The 27,036-nt window shown below is 46.5% G+C and overlaps 1 protein-coding gene across 1 annotated transcript in view; it reads right to left on the reverse strand.

Moving 5' to 3' along the window:
• NAT10 (N-acetyltransferase 10) overlaps window positions 1–27,036 on the reverse strand; it is a 46,360-nt gene that overhangs the window by 6,955 nt on the left and 12,369 nt on the right. Inside the window, exons 9-25 of the mRNA XM_007181048.2 lie at window positions 25,274–25,407; window positions 23,974–24,067; window positions 23,732–23,830; window positions 20,421–20,557; window positions 17,203–17,327; window positions 16,598–16,748; window positions 16,218–16,314; window positions 15,224–15,340; window positions 14,244–14,345; window positions 14,072–14,146; window positions 13,403–13,519; window positions 12,433–12,566; window positions 12,171–12,219; window positions 2,038–2,134; window positions 1,843–1,953; window positions 742–914; window positions 110–229 (exon numbers count right to left, since the gene is read on the reverse strand). Coding sequence (XP_007181110.1) covers window positions 110–229; window positions 742–914; window positions 1,843–1,953; window positions 2,038–2,134; window positions 12,171–12,219; window positions 12,433–12,566; window positions 13,403–13,519; window positions 14,072–14,146; window positions 14,244–14,345; window positions 15,224–15,340; window positions 16,218–16,314; window positions 16,598–16,748; window positions 17,203–17,327; window positions 20,421–20,557; window positions 23,732–23,830; window positions 23,974–24,067; window positions 25,274–25,407 — 1,932 coding nt within the window. The remainder of the gene's footprint in view (window positions 1–109; window positions 230–741; window positions 915–1,842; window positions 1,954–2,037; window positions 2,135–12,170; window positions 12,220–12,432; window positions 12,567–13,402; window positions 13,520–14,071; window positions 14,147–14,243; window positions 14,346–15,223; window positions 15,341–16,217; window positions 16,315–16,597; window positions 16,749–17,202; window positions 17,328–20,420; window positions 20,558–23,731; window positions 23,831–23,973; window positions 24,068–25,273; window positions 25,408–27,036) is intronic.

The following is a 27,036-nucleotide window of genomic DNA, read 5'->3' on the forward strand; positions in this document are numbered from 1 at the left end:
GATCTGCAGCAAACACAGCCAAATGTTAACATTTCTGCATCCTGGGGCAGGGAGTGGGTTTGACACATTTTTCAAAACAGGCCAAAGCCCTGCCCTCAGCTGAGGTTACCTTCACAACCTTGCGGATGATCCGGTTGAAAAGTCCCATCAACTGGCCTGAGGGCAGCTCAATCTCCTTTTCCAGCTGGTCCACAGACTTGTGCTGCAGGCCAATCCCCAAGAGAAGAGCCTGGGGGACAGAGAATCTGTTGGAGTTGCTGCCAGGACAGGCTTTTGCCCATTAAAACGACACCAAGAACCAGAGTTACTCTCTCTCGACCAAAACACTGACTGACACGATTGTGGAATCTTCCCATTCATCCTGTTACTGAAACCACCAGGAAAACTCCCTCCTCCTGAAATCTCCAAACTAACTTCTTATCCCGGCAAACAGCTGCCTTACGGCTACGCTACAAGTACAAGGTGCTCCTAGACCTCTGATGAAGCAGAGTAAGAATCAAGGCAACGTGGTGGGGTGGAAGAACGTGGGTCCAGACTGCAGCACTTCTACTTACTTACTGTACTGCTGGGCACACAGCTCGACTGGAAAGCCCAAGAGTCCCCACGTGTAAAAGGTGAGACCACTACCCCCCCAACAGCACCACGAAGAATTAAATGCACAAAGCTATGTCAAAGCATCCGACCAACACCCAGCATATAAACTGCTCCACAAAACCAGCACACAAGCAGCAGGTAACCTACCGACTGGGCAGCAGACAGGGCCAGGTCCCCCAGCTGGTTCAGGAAATACATCCGGGAGATGGCCGGGATCATGTCCATGATGAGGTGATAGTCAACCATGTTCCGTGAATACATCTCCAGCCTCTTGAGGTCATAGGGGAGGAAGAGTGCTTCCAGCTCCTCCCGGCACAGGGCTGGACATACGACAGAGCCAGACAAGTCAGGTGAGCCCAACGCCCTTGCAGGGTCCGACGAGATTCCCAGATGGCACTCACAACACGGTCCCAGGTGGCACCCAACAGCTGCTCCTCCACCAGGCCTTCAGCAGGAACCGGAGAGGAGCCACCTGAAAGTGCCTGCCCACCCTGGGCCGCCCTGACCCTCCTCCTGCAAAGGGGAGGCAGCTTGGTCCACGCAGGGAGGGGGACAGACGGTGTGTCACCCTTGCTCAGAGTTCCACGCCAACACATCAGACCAAGAAAGGCTCCCGTGCCCTGGGGTTAGAGGAATGCAACACTTTCCCCACTTCGTCACTTCTCAGGACGCAGCTTCACAGGAAACAGGCATACTCCACCCAGCTCGACAAACAGATTTTTACACCAAAATATAATTGGCCCAAAAAAAGGGTATACATACACGTAACTAGCAAGAGGGAAAAAATACCCAACAGTTGTTAACACTAATGATCCCTTGCACCTTTTTTGGTATTTTAAATATTCAGACAGAATCTACATGCCCAAAGCACTTCTGTGTGTTGGCCACAGAAGGTTGACAGCATATTCTTATTACAATTTCATGAATGAGGAAACTGAGCCTCAGAATTGAGCTAGTTACCCTAGCTCACAGGATTTAGATCAGGTTCCATAACTGACCAGCTGTAGGCCTACTTACACCTCTAAAGCCAAGTCCTACCCTGCAAGTCCTGTCATGAAGGCGACAGGCACAGTGTATGATAGCGGCCCTGAGGCAGAGCAGGGCCTGCTGAGCAGAGGCGGGTTGGGGAGATGCAGGCCTGGAACCAGCCCCTCCGTTTCTACTCCAGCCCTCTTCCTGGACCACATGCCCACCTCCTGTTCCACACAACCAAGCCCCACCAGCCCTCCGGCCGCCCCACCAGCTCACCCGGCTGCACGGGTTTCCCGATGTTCCTGTTCTGAAGGATGTTCAGAGCCAGGGAAGGAGAGAAGGTGCTGAACTGGTAGGACAGCAGGGCTAGGAATCGCCTTCGGAAATCTGTGGGGTTCAACCACACAGTGTCAGAGGTCTGCAGGCCCCTGTGCCTGCACCTGGCCACCCTCCACCTCCACTCCCACTCACCTTTCCAAAAGGCAGAGAGCCAGGCGCCCTGGTCGGCCTCATCCTCGTCCATCAACGTCTTCAGCATGATGCACGAGTGTTCTCCGGTCAGGTCATTCTGGGAAACACAAATCCCTAACTGGCACCAAGACCCCCTTTTATGAAGGACCTGTCACTGCTGAAGGGCAAGCACGCTCACACGGGCCCTTGCTTCCTCCCCAGCAGGAGAGGCGGCCTCGCCTTCATTCTCGCAGGGCCCACTGCCTACACGACAGCTTCCAGAGACCACTTTGCCCTGCAACTTCTGAGCAGGTGCCCCAGCGATGGCGCAAAGCTGCTCAGACCTTCGGAGCATGTCTTCTGCTGTGAGCCCCTTGCTCACATCAGGTCAGATTCTGAACCGAGAGGCATTACAGCTTAAACTCCACATGACCCAATCAATGTGTTTTGGGTGCTCGCAGCAAAAACTGCATGGCCAAAAAACAGCATGGCAAGAGTTCCCCTGCTGGCAACAGGTTTGCAAGTGCAGGCTCCTTTAGGTACTAAAGCAGTAACCACAGGTTTTAAAATTTCTACTACACAACAACCACGAAGCCCAACACCATAAAAATATCTAATGGATTTCAACTGAAGGGCATTCAAGTAACAAAACGCCACCACCAAGTCACAAACAAGCAGTGCACAGTACAAGACCACAGGGACATACCGTGGCCCACGATGAACTCACTGGTTGTGTGTTCCTTGCAGTCGACCACCAAACTTACATTCCAGCTTTGACCAGGGTCGTTGACAAGGACCCAGCCCCTCTACAGCTGCTCCTGCCCACGTGGAAGCAGCCACACACCCAGTGGTCCTCATCAGTCCAGCTTTGGACTCTCAGATGGGTGCCACCCTTGGATATTGACCTTGAGCTCTCCAAAACCAAACCTCCAACACTCCCTCTCAGCTGCTGGCCTCCCCTCTCTGGGAAAACAGAAGCAATCAGGAGAACTTCTTCATGCTCCCAGCACCAACTCCACCAGCTGACCAATACCTTCTGTGCCCACTGTTTGCTTCCCTCCTGTTGTGAGGGATGCGGTGGCCACCTCTGCCCCTGCACTCCAGGTCCTACCCTCCTGCCTCTTCCGGGCCTGTAGTCCTGCAATCAGCCCCCCTCACCTGCATCTGCATGATCTCTACAGGATCACACCCTGCAGCAAACAAACATGTTCTGGAATCTCCCGGCTGACAAACCTGCCCTGACTCCAATCTCCCCCCAGCTCCCTTTGGCTGGTGTAGGAATCGTGTATTCAGTCTATTTCCTCACCTCCCACTCTCTCCGGTCAGGTTGATCCCGCCACTCCACTGAAGCTGCCTTTATTCAGATCACCAACGCCGACAAATCCAGTGGTCAACTGTCCTAACCTTACTTGTTCTCTGACAGCAATGACTCCCCTTCCTGGAACGCTCGTTATTCTTGGATTCTGACACCACAGCCCCTGCCCTTCTCCTACAGATATGGCTACTCCTCAGCCTCCCTTGCTGTGTTTCCTGACTCATTCCTCTAAATGCTGCAGAGCCTAAGGACTCACCCTCTTTATGCTCAGCCCCTACTTTCAACAGCTTTAAATACTTATTCACTGAACAAAAGTACTTACTGAACATGTACTATACATAGCAGATGCTATTAAGTGCCAGGGTTACAGCTGTGAAGAAAACAGACAGCCCCCCACCCGCACCAAAAAAATCCTTGACCCCGAGAGTATATTCTATTAAGAGTATGCTGATGGCTCTCAGATCTGTCTCCAGCCCCGACCTCTTCCTTGATCTCCAGACTCCTTTAGTCAACTGCCTATTCCATACTTCCACACTTGGCTGTCTAACAGGCATCACACACTTACTATGCCAAAAACAAGTCCCACTTCCACCTCCAAATCTGGTCCTACCCCATTGAGTCTTTTTTTTAAAATTTATTTATTATTTTATTTTATTATTATTATTTTTTGGCTGCGTTGGGTCTTCGTTGCTGCTCACGGGCTTTCTCTAGTTGCGGCGAGTGGGGGCCACTCTTCATTGAGGTGCGCGGGCTTCTCATTGTGGTGGTGTCTCTTGCTGGGGAGCATGGGCTCTAGGTGCGTGGGCTTCAGTAGTTGTGGCACACGGGCTCAGTAGTTGTGGCTCGAGGGCTCTAGAGCGCAAGCTCAGTAGTTGTGGCTCGCGGGCTCTAGAGCGAAGGCTCAGTTGTTGTGGCGCACGGGCTCTAGAGCACAGGCTCAGTAGTTGTGGCACACTGGCTTAGCTCCTCCGCAGCATGTGGGATCTTCCCAGACCAGAGCTCGAACCCACGTCCCCTGCACTGGCAGGCGGGTTCTTACTGCTGCGCCACCAGGGAAGCCTCCCATTGAGTCTTATCTCAGGAAACAGCACCTCCAACACCCAGTTTCTCAGCCAGTCTCTCCAGCCAAAAACCAAAGAACTACCCTTGATACTTCTGTTCACTTACCTTCCACACCCCCATCCTTCAACTCTTCTCAGTTCACCTCCCAAACACCCCTGGCATCTGGCCCTTCTCTCCCCTCACCACGTCCTCCCCAGCCAAGCCGCTCATCTCCCCACCTCTACTCATGGGCCACCGTCCATCGTCTACACGGCAGCCCCAGCACCTTCCCTCTAACCCCTCCCTCCACCTGAACGGGGAGGGAGCGCAGAGTCCCTGCCCAGGCCCACCTGCCCCGCTGTGAATCACCACCCTTTCCTTTCAAGGGCCCTCCAGCCACACTGGCCTTTTGTTTCCTTCAAATCACCAACTTCCTTTCTGCCTCGGGTCCTCACATTTGCTGTGCCCTCTGCTTGAATACGCTCACTTTTCTGCAGGCAGGACTGTCACGTGGCTGGTCCACTCTGATCATTCAGGTTGCAGTTTGAAAGGTCACTCCTCGGAAGCCTGACCACTCATTACACTGTCACTATCTGAATACTTCTTGTTTGCTCACTTTTTTGCTGCCTATTTCTACTCATTAGAAAATAAGCTGTGCGAGGATTAACCAAGATGGCGGAGTAGAAGGACGTGCTCTCACTCCTTCTTGCGAGAGCACCAGAATCACAACTGGCTGCTGGACAATCATCGACAGGAAGACACTGGAACTCACCAAGGAGGATACCCCACGTCCAAGGACAGAGGAGAAGCCACAGTGAGACGGTAGGAGGGGCGCAATCAGAGTAAAATCAAATCCCATAACTGCTGGGTGGGTGACTCACAGACTGGCGAACACTTATACCACAGAAGTCCACCCACTGGAGTGAAGGTTCTGAGCCCCACGTCAGGCTTCCCAACCTGGGGGTCCTGCAACGGGAGGAGGAATTCCTAGAGAATCAGACTTTGAAGCCTAGTGGGAATTGATTGCAGGACTTTGACAGGACTGGGGGAAACAGAGACCCCACTCTTGGAGGGCACACACAAAGTAGTGTGCGCATCGGGACCCAGGGGAAGGAGCAGTGACCCTGGGGGAGACTGAACCAGACCTACCTGCTGGTGTTGGGGGGTCTCCTGCAGAGGCAGGGGGTGGCTCTGTTTCACCGTGGGGACAAGGACACTGGCAGCGGAGGTTCTGGGAAGTGCTCCTTGGCATGAGCCCTCCCAGAGTCTGCCATTAACCCCATCAAAGAGCCCAGGTAGGCTCCAGTGTTGGGTTGCCTCAGGCAAAACAACCAACAGGGAGGGAACCCAGCCCCACCCATCAACAGTCAAGTGGATTAAAGTGTTACGGAGCCCTGTCCACCACAGCAACAGTCAGCTCTACCCACCACCAGAGCCTCCCATCAAGCCTCTTAGATAGCCTCAACCACCAGAGGACAGACAGCAGAAGCAAGAAAAACTACAATCCTGCAGCCTGTGGACCAAAACCCACAGTTACAGAAAGACAGACAAGATGAAAAGGCAGAGGGCTATATATCAGATGAAGGAACAAGAAAAACCCCCAGAAAAACAACAAAATGAAGTGGAGATAGGCAACCTTCCAGAAAAAGAATTCAGAATAATGATAGTGAAGATGATCCAGGACCTCGGAATAAGAATGGAGGCAAAGATTGAGAAGATGCAAGAAATGATTAACAAAGACCTAGAAGAATTAAAGAACAAAAAACAGAGATGACCAATACAATAACTGAATGAAAACTACACTAGAAGGAATCAATAGCAGAATAACTGAGGCAGAAGAACGGATAAGTGACCTGGAAGACAGAATGGTGGAATTCACTGCTGCGGAACAGACTAAAGAAAAAAGAATGAAAAGAAATGAAGACAGCCTAAGAGACCTCTGGGACAACATTAAACGCAACAACATTCGCATTATAGGGGTTCCAGAAGGAGAAGAGAGAGAGAAAGGGCCAGAGAAAATATTTGAAGAGATTATAGTTGAAAACTTCCCTAACATGGGAAAGGAAATAGCCACCCAAGTCCAGGAAGCGCAGAGAGTCCCATACAGGATAAACCCAAGGAGAAACACGCCGAGACACATAGTAATCAAAATGGCAAAAATTAAAGACAAAGAAAAATTATTGAAAGCAGCAAGGGAAAAACGACAAATAACATACAAGGGAACTCCCATAAGGTTAACAGCTGATTTCTCAGCAGAAACTCTGCAAGCCAGAAGGGAGTGGCATGATATACTTAAAGTGATGAAAAGGAAGAACCTACAACCAAGATTACTCTACCCGGCAAGGATCTCATTTAGATTTGATGGAGAAATCAAAAGCTTTACAGACAAGCAAAAGCTAAGAGAATTCAGCACCACCAAACCAGCTCTACAACAAATGCTAAAGGAATTTCTCTAAGTGGGAAACACAAGAGAAGTAAAGGACCTACAAAAACAAACCCAAAACAATTAAGAAAATGGTCATAGGAACATACATATCGATAATTACCTTAAACGTGAATGGATTAAACGCTCCAACCAAAAGACACAGGCTTGCTGAATGGATACAAAAACAAGACCCATATATATGCTGTCTACAAGAGACCCACTTTAGACCTAGGGACACATACAGACTGAAAGTGAGGGGATGGAAAAAGATATTCCATGCAAATGGAAATCAAAAGAAAGCTGGAGTAGCTATACTCATATCAGATAAAATAGACTTTAAAGTAAAGAATGTTACAAAAGACAAAGAAGGACACTACATAATGATCAAGGGATCAATCCAAGAAGAAGATATAACAAGTATAAATATATATGCAACCAACATAGGAGCACCTCAATACATAAGGCAACTGCTAACAGCCATAAAAGAGGAAATTGACAGTAACACAATAATAGTGGGGGACTTTAACACCTCACTTACACCAATGGACAGATCATCCAAAATGAAAATAAATAAGGAAACAGAAGCTTTAAATGACACAACAGACCAGATAGATTTAATTGATATTTATAGGACATTCCATCCAAAAACAGCAGATTACACGTTCTTCTCAAGTGCGCATGGAACATTCTCCAGGATAGATCACATCTTGGGTCACAAATCAAGCCTCAGTAAATTTAAGAAAATTGAAATCATATCATGCATCTTTTCTGACCACAATGCTATGAGATTAGAAATGAATTACAGGGAAAAAAACGTTAAAAAGACAAACACATGGAGGCTAAACAATACGTTACTAAATAACCAAGAGATCACTGAAGAAATCAAAGAAGAAATCAAAAAATACCTAGAGACAAATGACAATGAAAACACGATGACCCAAAACCTATGGGATGCAGCAAAAGCAGTTCTAAGAGGGAAGTTTATAGCTATACAAGCCTACCTAAAGAAACAAGAAAAATCTCAAGTAAACAATCTAACCTTACACCTAAAGAAACTAGAGAAAGAAGAACAAACAAAACCCAAAGTTAGCAGAAGGAAAGAAATCATAAAGATCAGAGCAGAAATAAATGAAATAGAAACAAAGAAAACAATAGCAAAGATCAATAAAACTAAAAGCTGGTTCTTTGAGAAGATAAACAAAATTGATAAGCCATTAGCCAGACTCATCAAGAAAAAGAGGGAAAGGACTCAAATCAATAAAATCAGAAATGAAAAAGGAGAAGTTACAACAGACACTGCAGAAATACAAAGCATCCTAAGTGACTACTACAAGCAACTTTATGCCAATAAAATGGACAACCTGGAAGAAATGGACAAATTCTTAGAAAGGTATAACCTTCCAAGACTGAACCAGGAAGAAACAGAAAATATGAACAGACCAATCACAAGCAATGAAATTGAAACTGTGATTAAAAATCTTCCAACAAACAAAAGTCCAGGACCAGATGGCTTCACAGGTGAATTCTATCAAACATTTAGAGAAGAGCTAACACCTATCCTTCTCAAACTCTTCCAAAAAACTGCAGAGGAAGGAACACTCCCAAACTCATTCTATGAGGCCACCATCACCCTGATACCAAAACCAGACAAAGACACTACAAAGAAAGAAAATTACAGACCGATATCACTGATGAATATAGATGCAAAAATCCTCAACAAAATACTAGCAAACAGAATCCAACAACACATTAAAAGGATCATATACCACGATCAAGTGGGATTTATCCCAGGGATGCAAGGATTCTTCAATATATGCAAATCAGTCAATGTGATACACCATATTAACAAATTGAAGAAGAAAAACCATATGATCATCTCAATAGATGCAGAAAAAGCTTTTGACAAAATTCAACACCCATTTCTGATAAAAACTCTCCAGAAAGTGGGCATAGAGGGAACCTACCTCAACATAATAAAGGCCATATATGACAAACCCACAGCAAACATCATTCTCAATGGTGAAAAACTGAAAGCATTTCCTCTAAGATCAGGAACGAGACAAGGATGTCCACTCTCACCACTATTATTCAACATAGTTCTGGAAGTCTTAGCCACGGCAATCAGAGAAGAAAAAGAAATAAAAGGAATACAAATTGGAAAAGAAGAAGTGAAACTGTCACTGTTTGCGGATGACATGATATTATACATAGAGAATCCTAAAACTGCCACCAGAAAACTGCTAGAGCTAATTAATGAATATGGTAAAGTTGCAGGATACAAAATTAATGCACAGAAATCTCTTGCATTCCTATACACTAATGATGAAAAATCTGAAAGAGAAATTATGGAAACACTCCCATTTACCATTGCAACATAAAGAATAAAATACCTAGGAATAAATCTACCTAGGGAGACAAAAGACCTGTATGCAGAAAACTATAAGACACTGATGAAAGAAATTAAAGATGATACCAACAGATGGAGAGATATACCATGTTCTTGGATTGGAAGAATCAACATTGTGAAAATGACTATACTACCCAAAGCAATCTACAGATTCAATGCAATCCCTATCAAATTACCAATGGCATTTTTTACGGAACTAGAACAAATCATCTTAAAATTTGTATGGAGACACAAAAGACCCCGAATAGCCAAAGCAGTCTTGAGGGAAAAAAAACGGAGTTGGAGGAATCAGACTCCCTGACTTCAGACTATACTACAGAGCTACAGTAATCAAGACAGTATGGTACTGGCACAAAAACAGAAACATAGATCAATGGAACAAGATAGAAAGCCCAGAGATTAACCCACGCACCTATGGTCAACTAATCTATGACAAAGGAGGCAAAGATATACAATGGAGAAAAGACAGTCTCTTCAATAAGTGGTGCTGGGAAAACTGGACAGCTACATGTAAAAGAATGAAATTAGAATACTCCCTAACACCATACACAAAAATAAACTCAAAATGGATTCGAGACCTAAATGTAAGACTGGACACTATAAAACTCTTAGAGGAAAACATAGGAAGAACACTCTTTGACATAAATCACAGCAAGATCTTTTTTGATCCACCTCCTAGAGTAATGGAAATAAAAACAAAAATAAACAAAAGGGACCTAATGAAACTTCAAAGCTTTTGCACAGCAAAGGAAACCATAAACAAGACGAAAAGACAACCCTCAGAATGGGAGAAAATATTTGCAAACGAATCAACGGACAAAGGATTAATCTCCAAAATATATAAACAGCTCATTCAGCTCAATATTAAAGAAACAAACACCCCAATCCAAAAATGGGCAGAAGACCTAAATAGACATTTCTCCAAAGAAGACACACAGACGGCCACGAAGCACATGAAAAGATGCTCAACATCACTAATTATTAGAGAAATGCAAATCAAAACTACAATGAGGTATCACCTCACACCAGTTAGAATGGGCATCATCAGAAAATCTACAAACAACAAATGCTGGAGAGGGTGTGGAGAAAAGGGAACCCTCTTGCACTGTTGGTGGGAATGTAAACTGATACAGCCACTATGGAGAATAATATGGAGGTTCCTTAAAAAACTAAAAATAGAATTACCATATGACCCAGCAACCCCACTACTGGGCATATACCCAGAGAAAACCGTAATTCAAAAAGACACATGCACCCGAATGTTCATTGCAGCACTATTTACAATAGCCAGGTCATGGAAGCAACCTAAATGCCCATCAACAGACGAATGGATAAAGAAGTTGTGGTACATATATACAATGGAATATTACTCAGCCATAAAAAGGAACGAAATTGAGTCATTTGTTGAGACGTGGATGGATCTAGAGACTGTCATACAGAGTGAAGTAAGTCAGAAAGAGAAAAACAAATATCGTATATTAACGCATGTATGTGGAACCTAGAAAAATGGTACAGATGAGCCAGTTTGCAGGGCAGAAGTTGAGACACAGATGTAGAGAACGGACATATGGACACCAAGGGGGGAAAACTGCGGTGGGGTGGGGATGGTGCTGTGCTGAATTGGGCGATTGGGATTGACATGTATACACTGATGTGTATATAATTGATGCCTAATAAGAACCTGCAGTATAAAAAAACAAACAAACAAAACAACTAATACTAAACTTTCATTGGGTTATTTGTATGGAAATATGTTAATATAAATGTTTCAGACATTACATGAAATTTCTAAAAATCTTATATGTTGTGGTATAATGTTATAAGTCATAATCCTAGTTATTACCTTAAAATGTATATCTCAGAAATAACTAATTTTCTTGTCAACTGCATTATTATGAACTTTCATCAAATCTTTAACTGTGGTCATTTTTAAGTCTTTTGTCATTTACAGACAGTTCTGTGTGTACTCTGATGCTTTTGCAAATATGTTCCTATAAAAGGGTTTCATCTTCAAGAAATTCATGGAAAAGACTCTGACAAGTGCAGGTTTCTGGTAACTGACTGTACTGCTGAACTGAATGAATAAGCATTTTCAGAACTCTAATGAAAAACTGATGAACTCATAAAAGTGCTAACAAAAGATCAAGATGAAAAAAAAAAATTAATTACATGGGACTGAGTGAACTGATGAGGATGAGTATAATTTTTGTGACTTTCTGTCTGGATTAAAAAAAAAAAAATCCAACAAGGACTCAGAGGCAAAGAATATACAAATCAATTTTCACTGCAAAGTAAAGGAGCTATTTCAGTGGAGGATTACTGGACTGAATGTCAATATTATGACATAGTATGAGTGTGTTTCATGTTTGGTAATTGCAATCATTGTTGCTTTTGTTGTGGTCATCCATGTACAATGCTTGGTGTCAATCTATTTATCTCTTGTAAAAATAAAATACAGTGTGTGTGTGAAAAAAAAAAAAAAAGAAAATAAGTTTCACGGCTTGTCTTGCTCACTGCTTGATTCAGTGCACGTGCTAAATAAATTTTTTTTTAATGAACTGACAGCCACTAACTCTCTCATCTTCCATTTTATCCTCTATGGCTCTGTTGTCCACACAAGCACATCCCTCCTTCAGATACCAGCTTATAGTATGCAATCCTCCCCTAAAACCACTTTTCTTCCTATTTTTAAAAAATACAAATTCGAGGAGGCCCCCAGTGACAGGATTCCAGAACGTGGTGAACAAGCCCACGTGCACTTCCACCACCTCAGCGTGGAGCACGAAGCCGCTACACTGTGCAGTGGGGAGAGTGACCGCGTGGCCCTCCGTAAGGGCGGCTGCTCCGGGGGCATTCAGAGCGGCCTCCTGGCAGCACAGGCACACCGCTCAGGGCACAGCGGGAGGCACCAGGGCTCTGCAAGGACACACCTGTCACCCCCCTCCTCTGCCAGACGCCTCACTCACCGGGGTCTGTCTCAGATAAACAGGAACAAAGCCAGCTCGTTTCCAGAACCTGCAAAGGATACAGAGAGCAGGTCACCACGTGTGCCTTCTAGGAGCAGCTGACACACAGAGCTGGGAAGGGCAGGGGGTGAGGGCAGCGGTGCGGGGGCATCAGGGACAGCTGACACCACTGCAAAGGCAGACACGCAGCCCACAGGACTCTCATTCTCAGGACACCGAGGCCAAAGGGACGCTGCGGGAGGAAGGGCGGGCAGACGCTTACTTGAGGAGCCTGGGGGTCAAGCCGTAGGACACCCCCAGGTAGTCCAGGTGCTCGGCAGGCCTCTCGTTCAGTTTGAGCAGTAAGGGAGGCAGGTCCTTCCGGGGAGTGACGACCTCTTCCAGCAAGCTGACAGCCTGGATGCCAGAGAGGAGAGCACGTCCACCCAGCGGAGAGAGAGGAAGCTTAGTGACATTCCCAAGCACCCCTGCCACACCAAGCTCTGGACGAACAAAGCAAAAACTGGGACAGGTGTCTTGGTTTTTAAAATGTAAAATCACCACTAAGTCCAGTCATCATTCCTAAGGATACCAAACCCCGAGACAAGCACGGACTCACACTGCTCAAAACCCAGAATTCAGGAAACAGCCACACGGTTTAGAAATGCCAAACGCATTTACAAAGAGACAGAGGTAAGGTTCTGAAGACGGGGGCTGAAGATGCAGGTCTGTCACCAGATGGCTGTGTGTCTTGGGAAGTGACAAACCTCTGAGCCCGACCTTAAGTATAAGCCCCTTCCCACCTCCCACCTCCTGAACAGGCACACTGTGAAAAATCAAATGAACCCGTGTGAAAAGCTGTCCCAGTTCCTAGCGTTAAGCATTCTTACCCAGAAGGAAAGAGCTTCCCTGAGTGTGGGTTCAGTACTAAGAGGAGGAGAGTGCACAGCGGTGGCTTTAAGCTGCCATGTGGGTCAGCATCACCTGGGAGCTAAGACAGCTTCCAGGGCCCCACCCCAAGCCTGGGGTTCAGGAGGTCTGGGGCAGCGGTCAAGAGTCTCCAGGTGAGGCGGATGCTGCTGATCCGAGGGCCTCAGTGTCAGCTGGAGAAAGAGAAGCTTCTCCAAAACCAGAGAGGAACTCTGCTGCTACTGCTCAGAGAGCCCAGACCACAAGACAGCTCTTGGTGATACTCCTGAAGACCCAGAGAGTGGCCCTCCCCGGAACCAGGAGCTCGGCCAGAAGATGCTTACCTCACTGCTGACAGTGTGAATTTCTTGTGAGGGCTCCAGGACCTTTTCCTCGAGACAAGGGAATCTGCCCTCATAGTACATCTGCAGCAGCTGCAGGGCTCGGCTGCCATAGCCCATCTGTGAGCAAACACGGAGGGAAACAGGCAAAGGGAAGAGAGATGTCCTCAGTGTCTACACCACTTCTACGCCCCTGTATTGCTTCTAGAAAGCCTTCACTCCAGGTCAAACTGCACTTCGCAAAGAGAACCAATGAAACCCCTCAACAAGGTCAAAGCAGAGACCCTTAAGACCTAGCGTGGCATGACCCTCACTCTCGCACTGTCCAGCCCGTCAAGAACGTGAGGATGGCTGAGCATGCTTTCTGGTCCACAGATCAGTGAGCTTGGAACCGATGACTCTACAGCTAACTCCTCGGTGAGGACTTCTAAGATGGGAGGTAACTACGGGAAGCAGATCTGGTTCACAAGTCCCCTGTCCTCACAAAGAGTGAGCACATACAATCACCCTGCCCGCCCACCCCCAGCCCCGGGCAAACCGTCCACAGCAGAGGGGGACCTGGATCTGCTACTCCTTGACCAGCTTCCTATTTAAACAACCGCGGACACCTGCCCTAACGAGCGGCCAGCAACACGGCCGCAGCTAATTACAGCACACACGAGGACACGTTACCGCTTGATAATCCGGGTGAACAGCAATGCGAACCACTCTTCCACCCGAAAGGCCGCCAAAGTCTGGGTCTTGGAACTGTGGGGGGAGACACAAGCCAGTAACTAAGCAACAAAAGACAGCCTCCAGCACCGCCAGCTTCACTCGCTCAGACACACCAGGAAAAGCACATCACCTGTTCCGACACTGTCCATGGAATCAGGTCCCCCGAAGCCTTCTTGCCTCGAGACAGGCTGTTCAAGATGGACTGGCGAGAAATCTCCCCCTCGAGGCACACCTGTTGGGGAAGCAGGACAGTGCAGACAGAAAGGCCGGCTCCAGGCTCAGAGCCACCCCCAGGACCTCACCAGCACTCTGCCCTTGCTCTGACTAGGCTGGCTGTTTCCACTCCAGCGCACGCTTAACCCTGTAACCGACTCATCCGTTTCCAAGAGAAGTTTCATGACTGTGTCCCCTGGGCATCCTGACACCGTCACTAAGAAGGCAGAATACTGACATCCTCCTGGCCCAGAGAGCAAAACCACACTAGAAGAGGGTCTCCACACACGGTGTACATGTGAGCTCATCGATTAAGACTCAGGATGCTCACGCGGCTCTCTACAGAACTGTGCAGTCAGTGACTCCAGGGTCTAACAGGAGGATGGTTAGACACAGTACCGTACGTGCATGTCATGAAATACAATGCAGCCTTAAAAACTATGCAGATTATGATTATCTGACACATTGGAAAAAAAAACCAGATTACCAAATACTATGATCGCATGTTTATGAACAGGAAAAATGATAAAGAAATGCATAAATACAGGCTAGGCATTAAAAACATCTTCCCAATCTGTGTCTTCTAATTTTACAAGTAGCATGTATTGCTTTAGTAATAAAGGAGGAAAACAAAGTTCTGTTTTAGGAGCTGCAAGTCAAAATACAAGTGGCCAGTTCTGATTTTCACCCATCCATGAACACTGGGGCTTTGGGTTTCTGTCTGGGTGGCAGTTTCCTTTGATGCACGCTAATCGCCTGCCTGGATACGCCCAGTCACTAGGCTTGAGACCAGGAATCAACAGCTTCCCCTTCTGCACTGCGGTTACCGAGCCACTAATCCTTGATGCCTATGTGGGTCCCAAAATCAATGCCACAAGGACACCTCAGCTTCTGTACCTGGATGACAGCAAGCACTTCAGGAAGGGCATTCTGGGTGGGGGGCACGGGAGGCAGGAGGCAGAAGAGGTGGTGAGCAGGTGCATCAGAAAGCATCTGGAGATCGCTGGGAGAGTTCTGTGGGGCACCAACACGGTCAGTGAGAAGCACTCCTCAGCCCGTCCTCACTCGAGAGGCTACTCCACAGTCATGACTGGAGAACTGCCTTCCCCAGAGCCAAGTGATGTGCTGAAACCCGTCAAAGCGCCTTTCCAGCATCTTGGCCAGCCAGCCTGAGACCCTCCGTAAGGGCTTAAGTGGGACTTGAGCCTCCAACGTTTGCTCTCACCTCACCACGAGTGCTGAGGCTGCAGAGCCAGAGCAGAGACCTGCTTAGCTAGTGCTATATACTTCACAGCTGGGAAGCGAACTGCTTCCTGATAAGAGGCTGCTATTTCAAGAAAACCTCTCACCACTTCTAACACCAACCCTGCAGCTTTCCGTTTAAAGGGTGTTCATAGAAAAGCTACCTAGACACTCAAAAAGTGTCCTTTCCAATGTGCCTTTTTAAGACTTTCAAATATTCCAAATTCTCATTCACTGCTCCTTAAAAACAGCCCAGGGGTATAAGGCTGGTCTCAGGTCAAACAGCAGCCCCCGGATTACAACTGCTATGTCATCCCAGCCCATCCATTTAGCCACCAGGCAAGAAATGTAAGTACCCCTTTTAACTGGGCAAAACTTTGCACCCTCTCCAGCTACCACACATGGAGCTACATGCAGAAATCTCACACTCTGTATGCAAAGCTGGAGCCCACAACAAGCCTGAACAAAAATGGGAAATGCAACCCCTCCAGCAGGACCCCTGGACCTTGCCAACATCAGGACGTTCAAGTCCCAGTGGAATGGTCACCTGAGCCACTGGGTAACAAAACATGCAAAAAGCCAAGTCAAAAGGCACTGCCCAGTGCTGGAATTCACTGCTAAAGTTCACCCGAGGGCTAGCTGCAGTTACCTTGTAATGAGAAGCCACGTAGAGGGCCATAAGCCGTTGGAGGAAAACCTCAGAGGCTTTGTGGTAGCAAAAGAGTGTATCTCTATTAACATAGTAGCTGGATCTGGAGTTAAGCAACCAAAGCAAATCAAAGAGAAGCCAAAACAGGACACACTACTTCCAAGGGTCACCTGGATATGCGGGTTTCCCTCAACCTGGGAAGAGGAGCCCCTGGTTCTGAGCAGAAACACATTAGGGAGGGAAAGAAGGGAAATCAACAACATTCAACGTTCCCCTCTCCCTAGAGCAGCAGCCTATGAAGCAAAGGGCCAAAACCCTTTGTTCAACCCTTCCATTGCCCCCTCTCCCTTTCACAGGGCAAATGGAACCCAGGAGGATACAGCTCACAGGCTTCAGGCAAGGGGCAGCCAGAGATGATCCGAGTGATGTTGAGGCAATCCAGGCACAGCAGGTCGTTCAGCCACTTCTCTACTGCGTCCCCAGGGGCGTATCGGATCGACTCGTGCAGGGAAACCTCATGCAGGGTTCGCGCTGTTCCCCGCAAAACACACACACACAGTGAGGAACAACTAGTAAATACTTTTTGTCCAGAAGAGCAAGGCAAATGTTCTACTTTATCTCTGTCACATGGTGCTCACAAAATATGGCTCAAGAATTTAAAGCGAGTGGTTTTAAATTGTTCTGGTGGATGTTCAACTTGCCTCGACACCAATCCCAAGGGGATCTCTCTAAGTCAATGCAACCAATGCCCTGAGATGGTGACAAACAGGAGTCTAGCCACCAGAAGGCCCAGGTCAGCCTCCCATCTGGTCACTGGTTTGCTGTTCCTCAGAGAAAAGCAACTTCACCTCTTGGGGACTCAACCTCTCTGCCTGATGGTCAGATGGTCTGTTACCGCCCATGAGGTCATGAGGGGAAGGGTCCCACAGGAGAGTGTGAAGTGACTTGCTGTGCACTGCAGGCGCATTCAGAGCTCCAGGGGTACCTGATGCCAGTCTGGCGGTCGTCGTGGTCTTGTTCTCAGCGGTGGTGCTGACCTGGCTCTGGGCACTCTGTTGACGGAGCTGCTGAATTAGCTTGAGGGACAGAGACCGGCCAGTGCCCTCGTAGCTAGGAGCAAAAGCAAAGGCAATCAGGCATGAGGTCCCAAATCAACTCTCTAGGAGGGGACAGAGAACTACTTTCCTCATCCTAATGAAACGCCAGACTCCTGTTGGCCAAGGACAGCCCTGTCACCTCTGAACTTCCATGCCCAAAGGAGGCAGGGCTGCATGGTGGCTCACCTCGGAGCCATCTGGGCCTGGCTCAAGTCCTGGCATGTCCATTTAGTACCTCTGGACAAGGAACTCAACCCCTTTTAGCCTCCTCCTCAAAAGGGGACTATTCCACACATCTCACAGGACTGTACTGTGAACTAAAAAATAAGGACTGAGAAGATGATGTGAATAAAGCATTTAGAATAATGGAACTGGAACACAGGTAAATGGCCAATTAATAAGAGCTGCTATTAGAAGTTCCATGCTTGAAAAAATGAACAGAGAGCATTTCCAGTTTGGAAAAATTAAGATTAAACAAATCCACCACCCAAGTAACTTTTCTCATTACTACTTTCATTTAAAAGATGACGTAAAGAAGTAGCAAAAAATTGGGGGAAAAGAAATCATCTATAATCTGATCACTGCACCAGCTCTTTTCAATTGTTATTTCCTCCTTGTCTTTGGTCACAAGCACACGTGACCACAGGGTGCAGACTGCTCAGTGGGTTTTTTTAATTTTCAGTTTTACACTGTTTCATAGTATTCATTATCATAAATGAGGATATTGTATAAATACTTCCTCTAACTCAAATACTACTTTTAAAGAATGATCAAAAAATTAAATTTTGAAGTGCTTTATTCCTCCTGCCTGCCCCATATAACAAAGCATTCTCAAAGGAATTCCATTTACTTATTTAAAAAAAAAGAGTAAGCACAAGCAACAAAGCTAAAAAAATATTTGTGCTTCAAAGAACATTATCAAGAAAGTGGAATTTCTTGAGTGGGAGAAAGTTTTTGAGTGGGAAAAAATTTTTGTAAATCATGTATATAAGACTTGTATCTAGACTATATAAGGAACCCTTCCATACAACTCAATAATAAGACAACTCAATTAGAAAAATGAGCAGAGGATCTGAATTGATACTTCTCCAAAGAAAATAAATAATGGCCAATAAGCATATAAGATGCCCCACATCATCAGCCATCAGGGAAATGCAAATGAAGACCACATGAGATACCATTTCATACTCATTAGGATGGCTATAATCAAAAAGACATATAAATGCTAGCGAAGATATGGAAAAACTGGAACCCTCAGACACTGCGATAGGAATGTAAAATGGTACAGCTGCTTAGGAAAACTGGCAGTTCCCTAACAGTTAAACAGAAAGTTATCATTTGACCCACTAATTCCACTTCTAGGTATACACCCGAGAGAACAGAAAACATGTCTGCACAAAAACCTGTACATGAATGTTGACAGCAGCATTACTGCTACTAGCCAAAAGAGAGAAACAACCCAAATGACCATCAAAAAGATGAATGGAAAAACAAAATGTGCATAAACATACAATGGAATATTATTTGGCCATAAAAAGGAATGAAGTACTGATACAAGCTACACGGATGAACCTTGAAAACATTATGCTTAGTGAAAGAAGCCAGTCACAAAAGACCACACATTCCAAGATTCCACTTATATAAAGTGCCCAGAATAGGCAAATCCATAGATACAGAAAGTTGATTAGTGGTTGCCTAGAACTGGGGGATAGGAAGGAATTGGAGGATGTTAATTAAAGGATATGGGGTTTCTTTCTGTGGTAATGAAAATGTTTTAAAACTGACTGTGGTGATGGTTGCACAACTCTATGAATATACTAAAAATCACTGAATTATACACTTTAAATATATCTCAATAAAGCAGTTATCACAAAAAAGTAAAACCCATTTTATTTAACTGTTTTCAGTATAAGCAAAGCAGTCAAATAATAAATCTATAATATAGAATTCTCTCTTCAAGATGTGACTTCCATACAGAAATCTTTTCATTATTGAAGATATGTATATACTGATCAGGAAAGATTTCCCAGTATATTCTTTTTTTTTTTTTTTTGGCCATGCTGCACAGCTTGCGGGATCTTAGTTCCCCAACCAGGGATCAAACCCAGGCCCCCAGAAGTGGAAGCTTGGAGTCCTAACCGCTGGACCGCCAGGGAATTCCCAGTATATTCTTTACATAAAAAAGCAAATTCAAGGGGCTTCCCTGGTGGCGCAGTGGTTGAGAATCTGCCTGCCAATGCAAGGGACACGGGTTCGAGCCCTGGTCTGGGAAGATCCCACATGCCGCGGAGCGATTAGGCCCGTGAGCCACAATTGCTGAGCCTGCGCGTCTGGAGCCTGTGCTTCGCAACAAGAGAGGCCGCGATAGTGAGAGGCCCGCGCACTGCGATGAAGAGTGGCCCCCGCTCGCCGCAACTAGAGGAAGCCCTCGCACAGAAACGAAGACCAAACACAGCCAAAAATAAATAAATTAAATAAATAATTTAAAAAAAAAAAAAAAAAAGCAAATTCAAAACATTATGAAAACTATGTTTATGTTCTTATTCAAAATGAAAAAGTTAAATAAATGCACAGAAAATGTACACCAAAATTCTAACAGAAGCTGTCTCTATATGGTCAGATCACCGGTGATTTTTCTTTTTGCTTACCTTACCTTTCTAGCTTTTCTATAGCAAACAAGAACTAAATATTTCAAAATTTTAAAAAAGCTCTCGAGCCTGCTTTCTTATGATAACTATACAGTTACTTTAATACTATATTTGCACATAACCCTCAGAGATAAGACACTGGTATTGCCACCCATGTGCCCTTTAGAACTTCATCAGGCCTACGGACAGAAGGAGACACTCATCAGCTGGGTTATGAAGTTCTTCAGTCTGGTGCTGCCTGTTCTGGTGGGCCGTAGCTCAGACCAGAAGTGAGCTATAGTTTACTATGAAGGGGCCAGCTGCCAAGGAGAAGGCCGAGGAGAGAGTGCAGCAGAGCCCCAAAGACTCAAACTTCAGGAATCAGCCCTACCCACCCAGGCCCAGGTCACATTCGTTAAATGCTATCTAACTGGCAAAACCTACAATGGGAGCAACGGCTCCTGCCCGAGGTGCCTCACCCGTTGATGGTGGATGCCATGAACACAAGGTAGGGGCCCAGAAGGCTCTTCACCAGGGGGAGGGGGATGGCAGCAGCTTCATCGATCACAACAAGTTCAGCCTGGCCCAGTTTCACAGCATCTGCAGGATGTATATACTGCCGGAAAGAAAAATTTATATTATTAGCTTGGCCACCTGATACCATGGCTGTGATCACTAGTGAGTCACCATAAAGGCCTCTCTTTACTCTCTCTCCCCTGTCCCATTTCTTCTTTCTCTCGTTCCTCCTTCTCGCTCTTCCCTGGCAGGGCAAAGCGGGGATGGGCTTAGAGTCAGACGCCTGGGTCCAAACAGGTCGACCACTGACTGTGTGGCCCTGGGCAGGTCACTTCATCTCAGCACCTCAGATTCCTCTCCAGAAAACGGAGGAAATACCTGATGGCTGCTTGAGAAAAAAATTAGGTAAACCTGTAAAAATGCCCTACCTGGGACCTGGCTGAGTGATAGGTGGTGCCTCCCTTTCTCTCCTCTCTCCCTTCTCAGGCTTCTCCCCAGCCTCACTCTGGCCAGTGGGCCAGAGGCAAGCTTGGCCCCAGCAATGGCTAAAGGGGAGGATGTCAGGTTTCTCAAGCATCTCCTACACTCTGGGTACTGTGTGTCCTGCTTTGACAACGTCAGTATAAAGCCCAGGTCCCCCTGCACTGTGGGGACACTTCTAAGACTTATAACCTTCTTAGTGCTCACACATCCTTATTTATATTATTAGCTGGGCCATCTAATGTCACAAACTTGCCATGAGCTTGGCACCCTTGTGCGTATAAACAACCCTTTCAGTTCCTACAGGGGTTCCTGCTCTTTTTAAAGTTTGCAAAAGTCTATGAAGAGGTATTTTTACAGGAGAGGAAACCTGAATAGCCAACTAACATAAACAAAGGTACTCAACCTCACTAGTAGTCAGCACAATGCTGAAGACAACAAGAAGACCCCCACTTCACACACAGACAGGCAAAACTTAAATAGCAGTAAAACACCCAGTGTTCGTGAGGACGTGGGGAAACAAAAACTCAAGAAAGTGCTGGGGTGAAGGTAAATATGTACAAACACCTTAAAGGAGAATTTCGCAAAATCCGAGAAAGATGGAAATCTACGCATACCCTAAGACCCAACAATTCCAATTCTAGAAACATATAAATAAACTGTAATGTGCTCATACAGTGCTTAAAAATGAATCAACCAGATCTACAAGCTTCAATCTGGACCAACTTGAAAACAAATGTTGAGTGAAAAAAGGCAAGCTGAAAAAAGGCAAGTATAGTATGTTACCATTTATGGATACATAATTATGTAGTGAAATATAAACGCATGAATTGAAATGAAACACACCAGGGACTTCCCTGGTGGCACAGTGGTTAAGAATCCGCCTGCCAGTGCAGGGGACACGGGTTCGAGCCCTGGTCCAGGAAGATCCCACGTGCCACAGAGCAACTAAGCCCGTGCGCCACAACTACTGAGCCTGCGCCCTAGAGCCCGCGAGCCACAACTACTGAAGCCCGCGCGCCTAGAGTCTGTGCTTCGCAACAAGAGAAGCCACTGCAATGAGAAGCCTGTGCACCGCAATGGGAAGCCCGCTCGCCACAACTAGAGAAAGCCTGCGTGCAGCGATGAAGACCCAGCCCAGCCAAAAATAAATAAATAAATTTATTAAAAAAAAAAGAAAAAGAAAGGAAACACACCAATCTCAGGGCACAGTATGGGGAGTGACAGAAGGGAATGGATGGGGAAGGGTACAAGAGGGACTTCAACCGTGTCTGTGAGGTTTCAGATCTTTAAAACAAAAATATGAGTGGCTTTTTAAACATGAAACAAACACAGCAAACAGCAAAACATCAGCATTTCTTAAGCCTGAGTGCTGGGCACTTGAGTGTTATCTTATATTGGTCTCTGTGCTTTCCTGTAGTTTTCAAGTATTCCATTACAGGTGAGATTTTTTAACTGCTTTGCTGGAAGCTGATGGGTCAGGAGGCAGAGACGCCACTCATTTCCAACAGCAGGATACATGGTCTCAGTAGGGCCCCACATCTTGGATCCTTACAGAGAAAAACTAAACAAGCACCTCATAAAAGCAGCAGAAAGCAGGCCCCTGGAGAGGCACAGCCAACTTTAATTTAATACTCTTCTATATCGCAATTTCCAGCAAGAAAGAAGAGGTCTCAAAGGGACACAAATGTAGCCTCATAAAGTCAGGTCACCTCTTCTGCACTTCAACTCCAGTCTGGAGACAAAAGGACTCTGGTAATACGAGAAGGTCTCTGATGACAGATCCAAGGAATGGCGAGGGCTGAGCCAGGCATTTCACGGAAAGGTTTTCCCTCTTCGGCTTGTGTATTTTTCTTGAGTTTTAACAGATCTCTGTATTCTCACGGCCTGCAGCCTGCCCCTCACCCCGCCCTACCCCAACATTGGACTTTCTTCCCCGCAGCTGAGAGAACCAGGCCAAAGTAGGAAGAAACGCACAGAAAGAAGAGAGTCTAGAAAGAGACCTAGCTAGAAAAAAATTAAGGTCCTTGAGGGAAAAAGGCACAAACACTGAACCTTATTTATAACCTGGATCCTTGACAAAAGGTATACCTCCTTGACAGACATATACAAATGCCTCACAGGCATAAAGGTCAAGGGCGTAAAGTGCCAAGTTGACCTGGCCCACTTCCCACCCCAACCCAACTCCAAAAGTGATCAATAACTTTCTCCATTAGGAGCCCACGGGCCTCCATCCCTTCTGCAAGCCTGTCATGATTTAACAAAATTGTAGCCTTTGGACAAGTACAGACCATTCAGGCTTACAGAGCACTGGAGATTCACAGAGCTTTCGGGGAAACACTGTTTAAAAAGGAAAATAGGCCACTGGCTAAACCACAACGATTCAGAGTACATTTTACGAAGAACTTTTCTTCTTTTAAATGGTGAGGTTATTGTCCTCGCTACAGATGCATCATTTCAAAACCTGCTGTAACTAAGCAAAATTAGAAATGATGTCGGAAAAAATGATTTTATTTCTCTTAGCTGATTAGCATACTTACAATCCTACTCACTCAATTTTCAAGGGACAAAACTACAACTTTCCCATCTGGCTACATACACTTGGTAGTCTGCTTGAATGTTTTTCTTTAGAAGAGGCTGAAAATCTGGAACACGTTTACCGTAAAACAACAATGCTGTCTAAAAGATATGCAATTACACAGCACATAAAACAACTATAAAAGGAGACGTCTTAGAGCATTTATATACAGCAGGACACTGGCCCCACGTGGCAGGGTTTTAGAACAAGCCTCACCTGAATGGTCTGTCTGTGTTCCCGGAATATGTTCACTCTGATCACTGCTTTGTTAAATTCAGGATTTAGAGACTGAATGATCTCATAATCCAGATGCTCCTAATAGGGGAAGAACCAAACCAATGCCAAACGTCAGAAACAGGCTTTAGAAACTAAATATTAAGAAAGTTTGCATTCTAAAGACTTCACCTGGATTTATACTCAGCATGGAATCAAAATAAGCTCTTATCCTAATTTCCTACCTGATACTGCAGAGCATCAAATCCTTTAAATATAAATTCAAACAGAGTGTGGAGGTTATCCGGGCTCGGAGAGGTAACAAAGATATTGGAGTACCTGTTGAACAAAAGGAGGATTTTTTTTTTTTTTTAAGTAATTAGGAAATCTAAGAAATGTTTAGAGAACTTAAAAAAAGAAAACATTTTTGTTTGCCCCTGTTACACAGGGGATAACCAGAGACGGTGGCAGAAAAAAAATCAGGACACACGTTTTGGGGAGGAAAAGTAAAGCAACTCCAGACCTGAGGGTATTCTTCCTCCCAACCTAATGAAAACGCATTACCAGTTTGAAGGCAGCACATCCCAGCAATCAGCTACCAGCATCTGTGAAAGCACCCTGCTGAGGGCACTGTGGGGACCGCTCCCTCAGCGCCAGGGCCGGCACGGGGCTCCCCAGTCCTGCGCCCTGGGACGAGAGAGGGCTTCACTCTCATCACTAGCTGTGCCGCGAGGGTTTCAAACCATGAAGCCAAAGTGCTCAGCTGCGCTCAGGCTAAGGCCACAGTTAACCTCTGAGGGATCCTTGTTCAATGTAAAGGACGCTAATGGTGGCGGGGCTGAGTGGTACTGCTGGAGCAGCAAGAGAAACAAAGGACTAGGAGTCAGGAGCCGAGTTCAGCCCCAGCACTACCAGCACTGACTTGGGGGGTCTTGGGTGAGCCACTGAAACTCCCTGAGCCTGGGTTTATCCATCTATGAAACGCTGACATTGTTAATTAGGAGCACCAAGGAAGATAATGCATATAGGACATGGTAAATTCTAGGTCCATCCTTTATGTCTGTGAAGCTGGAAGTACATGCTCTCCTGGCAGTTGCAGAAGTCTTCCGCCCAGGACAAAAGAATGCAAAGGGACGTCACACTCAAAGGCAGCTCCTCAGAAGCAAACAAGATCTTCTACTGATCAAAATCATTAAAACGTCAAACTTGTACTTTTCTAAGTCAGCAGAGCTGGTCATATACATGCTCATCTCCTGAGAGTTTTTAAGTTTCTTACCCCCATTTCTTTGCTCTTGTGTGTTAGTTCAACTCTAAATAGTGAGTTGGCCCTGGTGTGTGTCTGTGTGTGCATGCACACATATATGTGCACCTTTGGGGGTTTGGGGGAAACAGCATTGCTCTTTCTAGACAGGAACCCAAGATCTAGAGAAATCACACAGGAGCCCGCTCAGACCCAGGAGACCCAGCTTCCCTGTCCCCTGACCCCCTACTCCTGCACACTGCTCCCTCAGAGCTCAGAGTGCCTAAACATGGGGACCCCCTTACCCAAAAGCCACCGCCCCAGCAATAGCCAATCCCAGGGCTGCAGATTTTCCCCTTCCTCGGGCAGCTGTGAGCACGACAGTACTCCTCAGGGTCTTTTCCGAGATCCCCTCAATGAATTTCAAGACAGCTTTGGCCTGTGGAAAGAGAAACATATTAGGTGAGCTTTGAGAAAGGTCAAGGTCCAGCCATCTACCACTATCGCCGCGGAGAATTCAGGCTGATGCCCAGGCTAACTCGGGGGTGGAGGGGCTGCAGGGGAGTTCTTACTGGCCAGAAAGCAAGGCCCAGGACCCGGACTCTCACTCCCTTAATCGTCTCCTCTGGGTCTCAAGGCTTTAAACACCAACTAGGTGCTGATAACCCCCAAGTTCACACCTCCATCCAGACCTCTTCCCCGCACACCAGACTCTTCTACACACGTAACTGCCCCTGCTCTGCCCTCCACCTGTACATCTAATAGACATCTCACACTGAACACCTAACGTCCCCCCCAATCCTCCCCCACCTACGATCTTCCCCAGCTCAGCTAACTGTCCAATTGTTTAGGCCAAAAGTCTTCTCCATTTTCTCCCATACCTGATTCATCAGCAAATCCTGTCCATACTTCTTTCAAAACATAAAAATTCTACATTCCTCACCATCCTCCTCCTCCACCACTCTGGTCAAAGCCACCATCCTGTCCCGCCGCCATTATTACAGGAGCCTCCTAATCAGTCCTGCTCCCACCTTTGTTCCCCTACAACCTAGACTCAACACAGCACAAGGCGATCCTGTTAAAATTAAGGCTGGCTTCCAGAAGCACAAGAATTCCTTCAACTGGATAAATAATTTGTGTATTTGTTTAAAAAGAAAAAACATGAGGGCTTCCCTGGTGGCACAGTGGTTGAGTATCCGCCTGCCAATGCAGGGGACACGGGTTCGAGCCCTGGTCTGGGAAGATCCCACATGCCGCGGAGCAACTAAGCCCATGTGCCACAGCTACTGAGCCTGCGCTCTAGAGCCTGTGCTCCGCAACAAGAGAGGACGCGACAGTGAGAGGCCCGTGCACCGCGATGAAGAGTGGCCCCCGCTTGCCGCAACTAGAGAAAGCCCTCGCACAGAAACGAAGACACAACACAGCCATAAATAAATAAATAAATAAATTTTTTTTAAAAAAGAAAAAACATGATAACTGGGATTAAATAAATAAAGCAAGCCTGGGGATCCCTCTGACAGCTGTGCGGAGACCATAAGCATAAAACTCTCTGCTGGCCCCCATCGCTAACAGAGTAAGTGCCAAGCCCTCCCAGGGGCCTGCATGGCCTGCACGGTCTGACCTCCGCCGTTTCCTCCTACCCTCACCCACTCGCTCTGCTTCAGCCCACTCAGCCTCCTTGTGAGTCCCCGAGCGCACCAGGAGAACCTACCTTAGGCCTGTGTACCTGGTGACCCTCCGCCGGGAGCACTCTCCCTGCAGAGAGCCACGTGGCTCGTTTTCTCAACTCCTTCAAGCCCACGCAAAGGGCACCTGCTCAACCAGGCCCCCTCTGACCACGACACGGAGACCCGCAGCACCCCTCCCTCCTCCTGGCACTCCCCATCCCTCCTCGCTGCTCTTCATGTTTCCCCACCTACACAGCACCTTCTACTACAATACGTGGTTTGCTTATTTCCTTGATTCCCTGTCTTCCTCATCCCACCAGAATGTAAGCCCCATAAAGCAGGTGTGTCCCTCTTGTTTACTGCTGAGCCCCTGCCTAGAGGAGTGTCAGTGGCACTTAATG

The sequence above is a fragment of the Balaenoptera acutorostrata genome, chromosome 9 (assembly GCF_949987535.1).
Source record: "Balaenoptera acutorostrata chromosome 9, mBalAcu1.1, whole genome shotgun sequence".
Taxonomy (NCBI): domain Eukaryota; kingdom Metazoa; phylum Chordata; class Mammalia; order Artiodactyla; family Balaenopteridae; genus Balaenoptera; species Balaenoptera acutorostrata.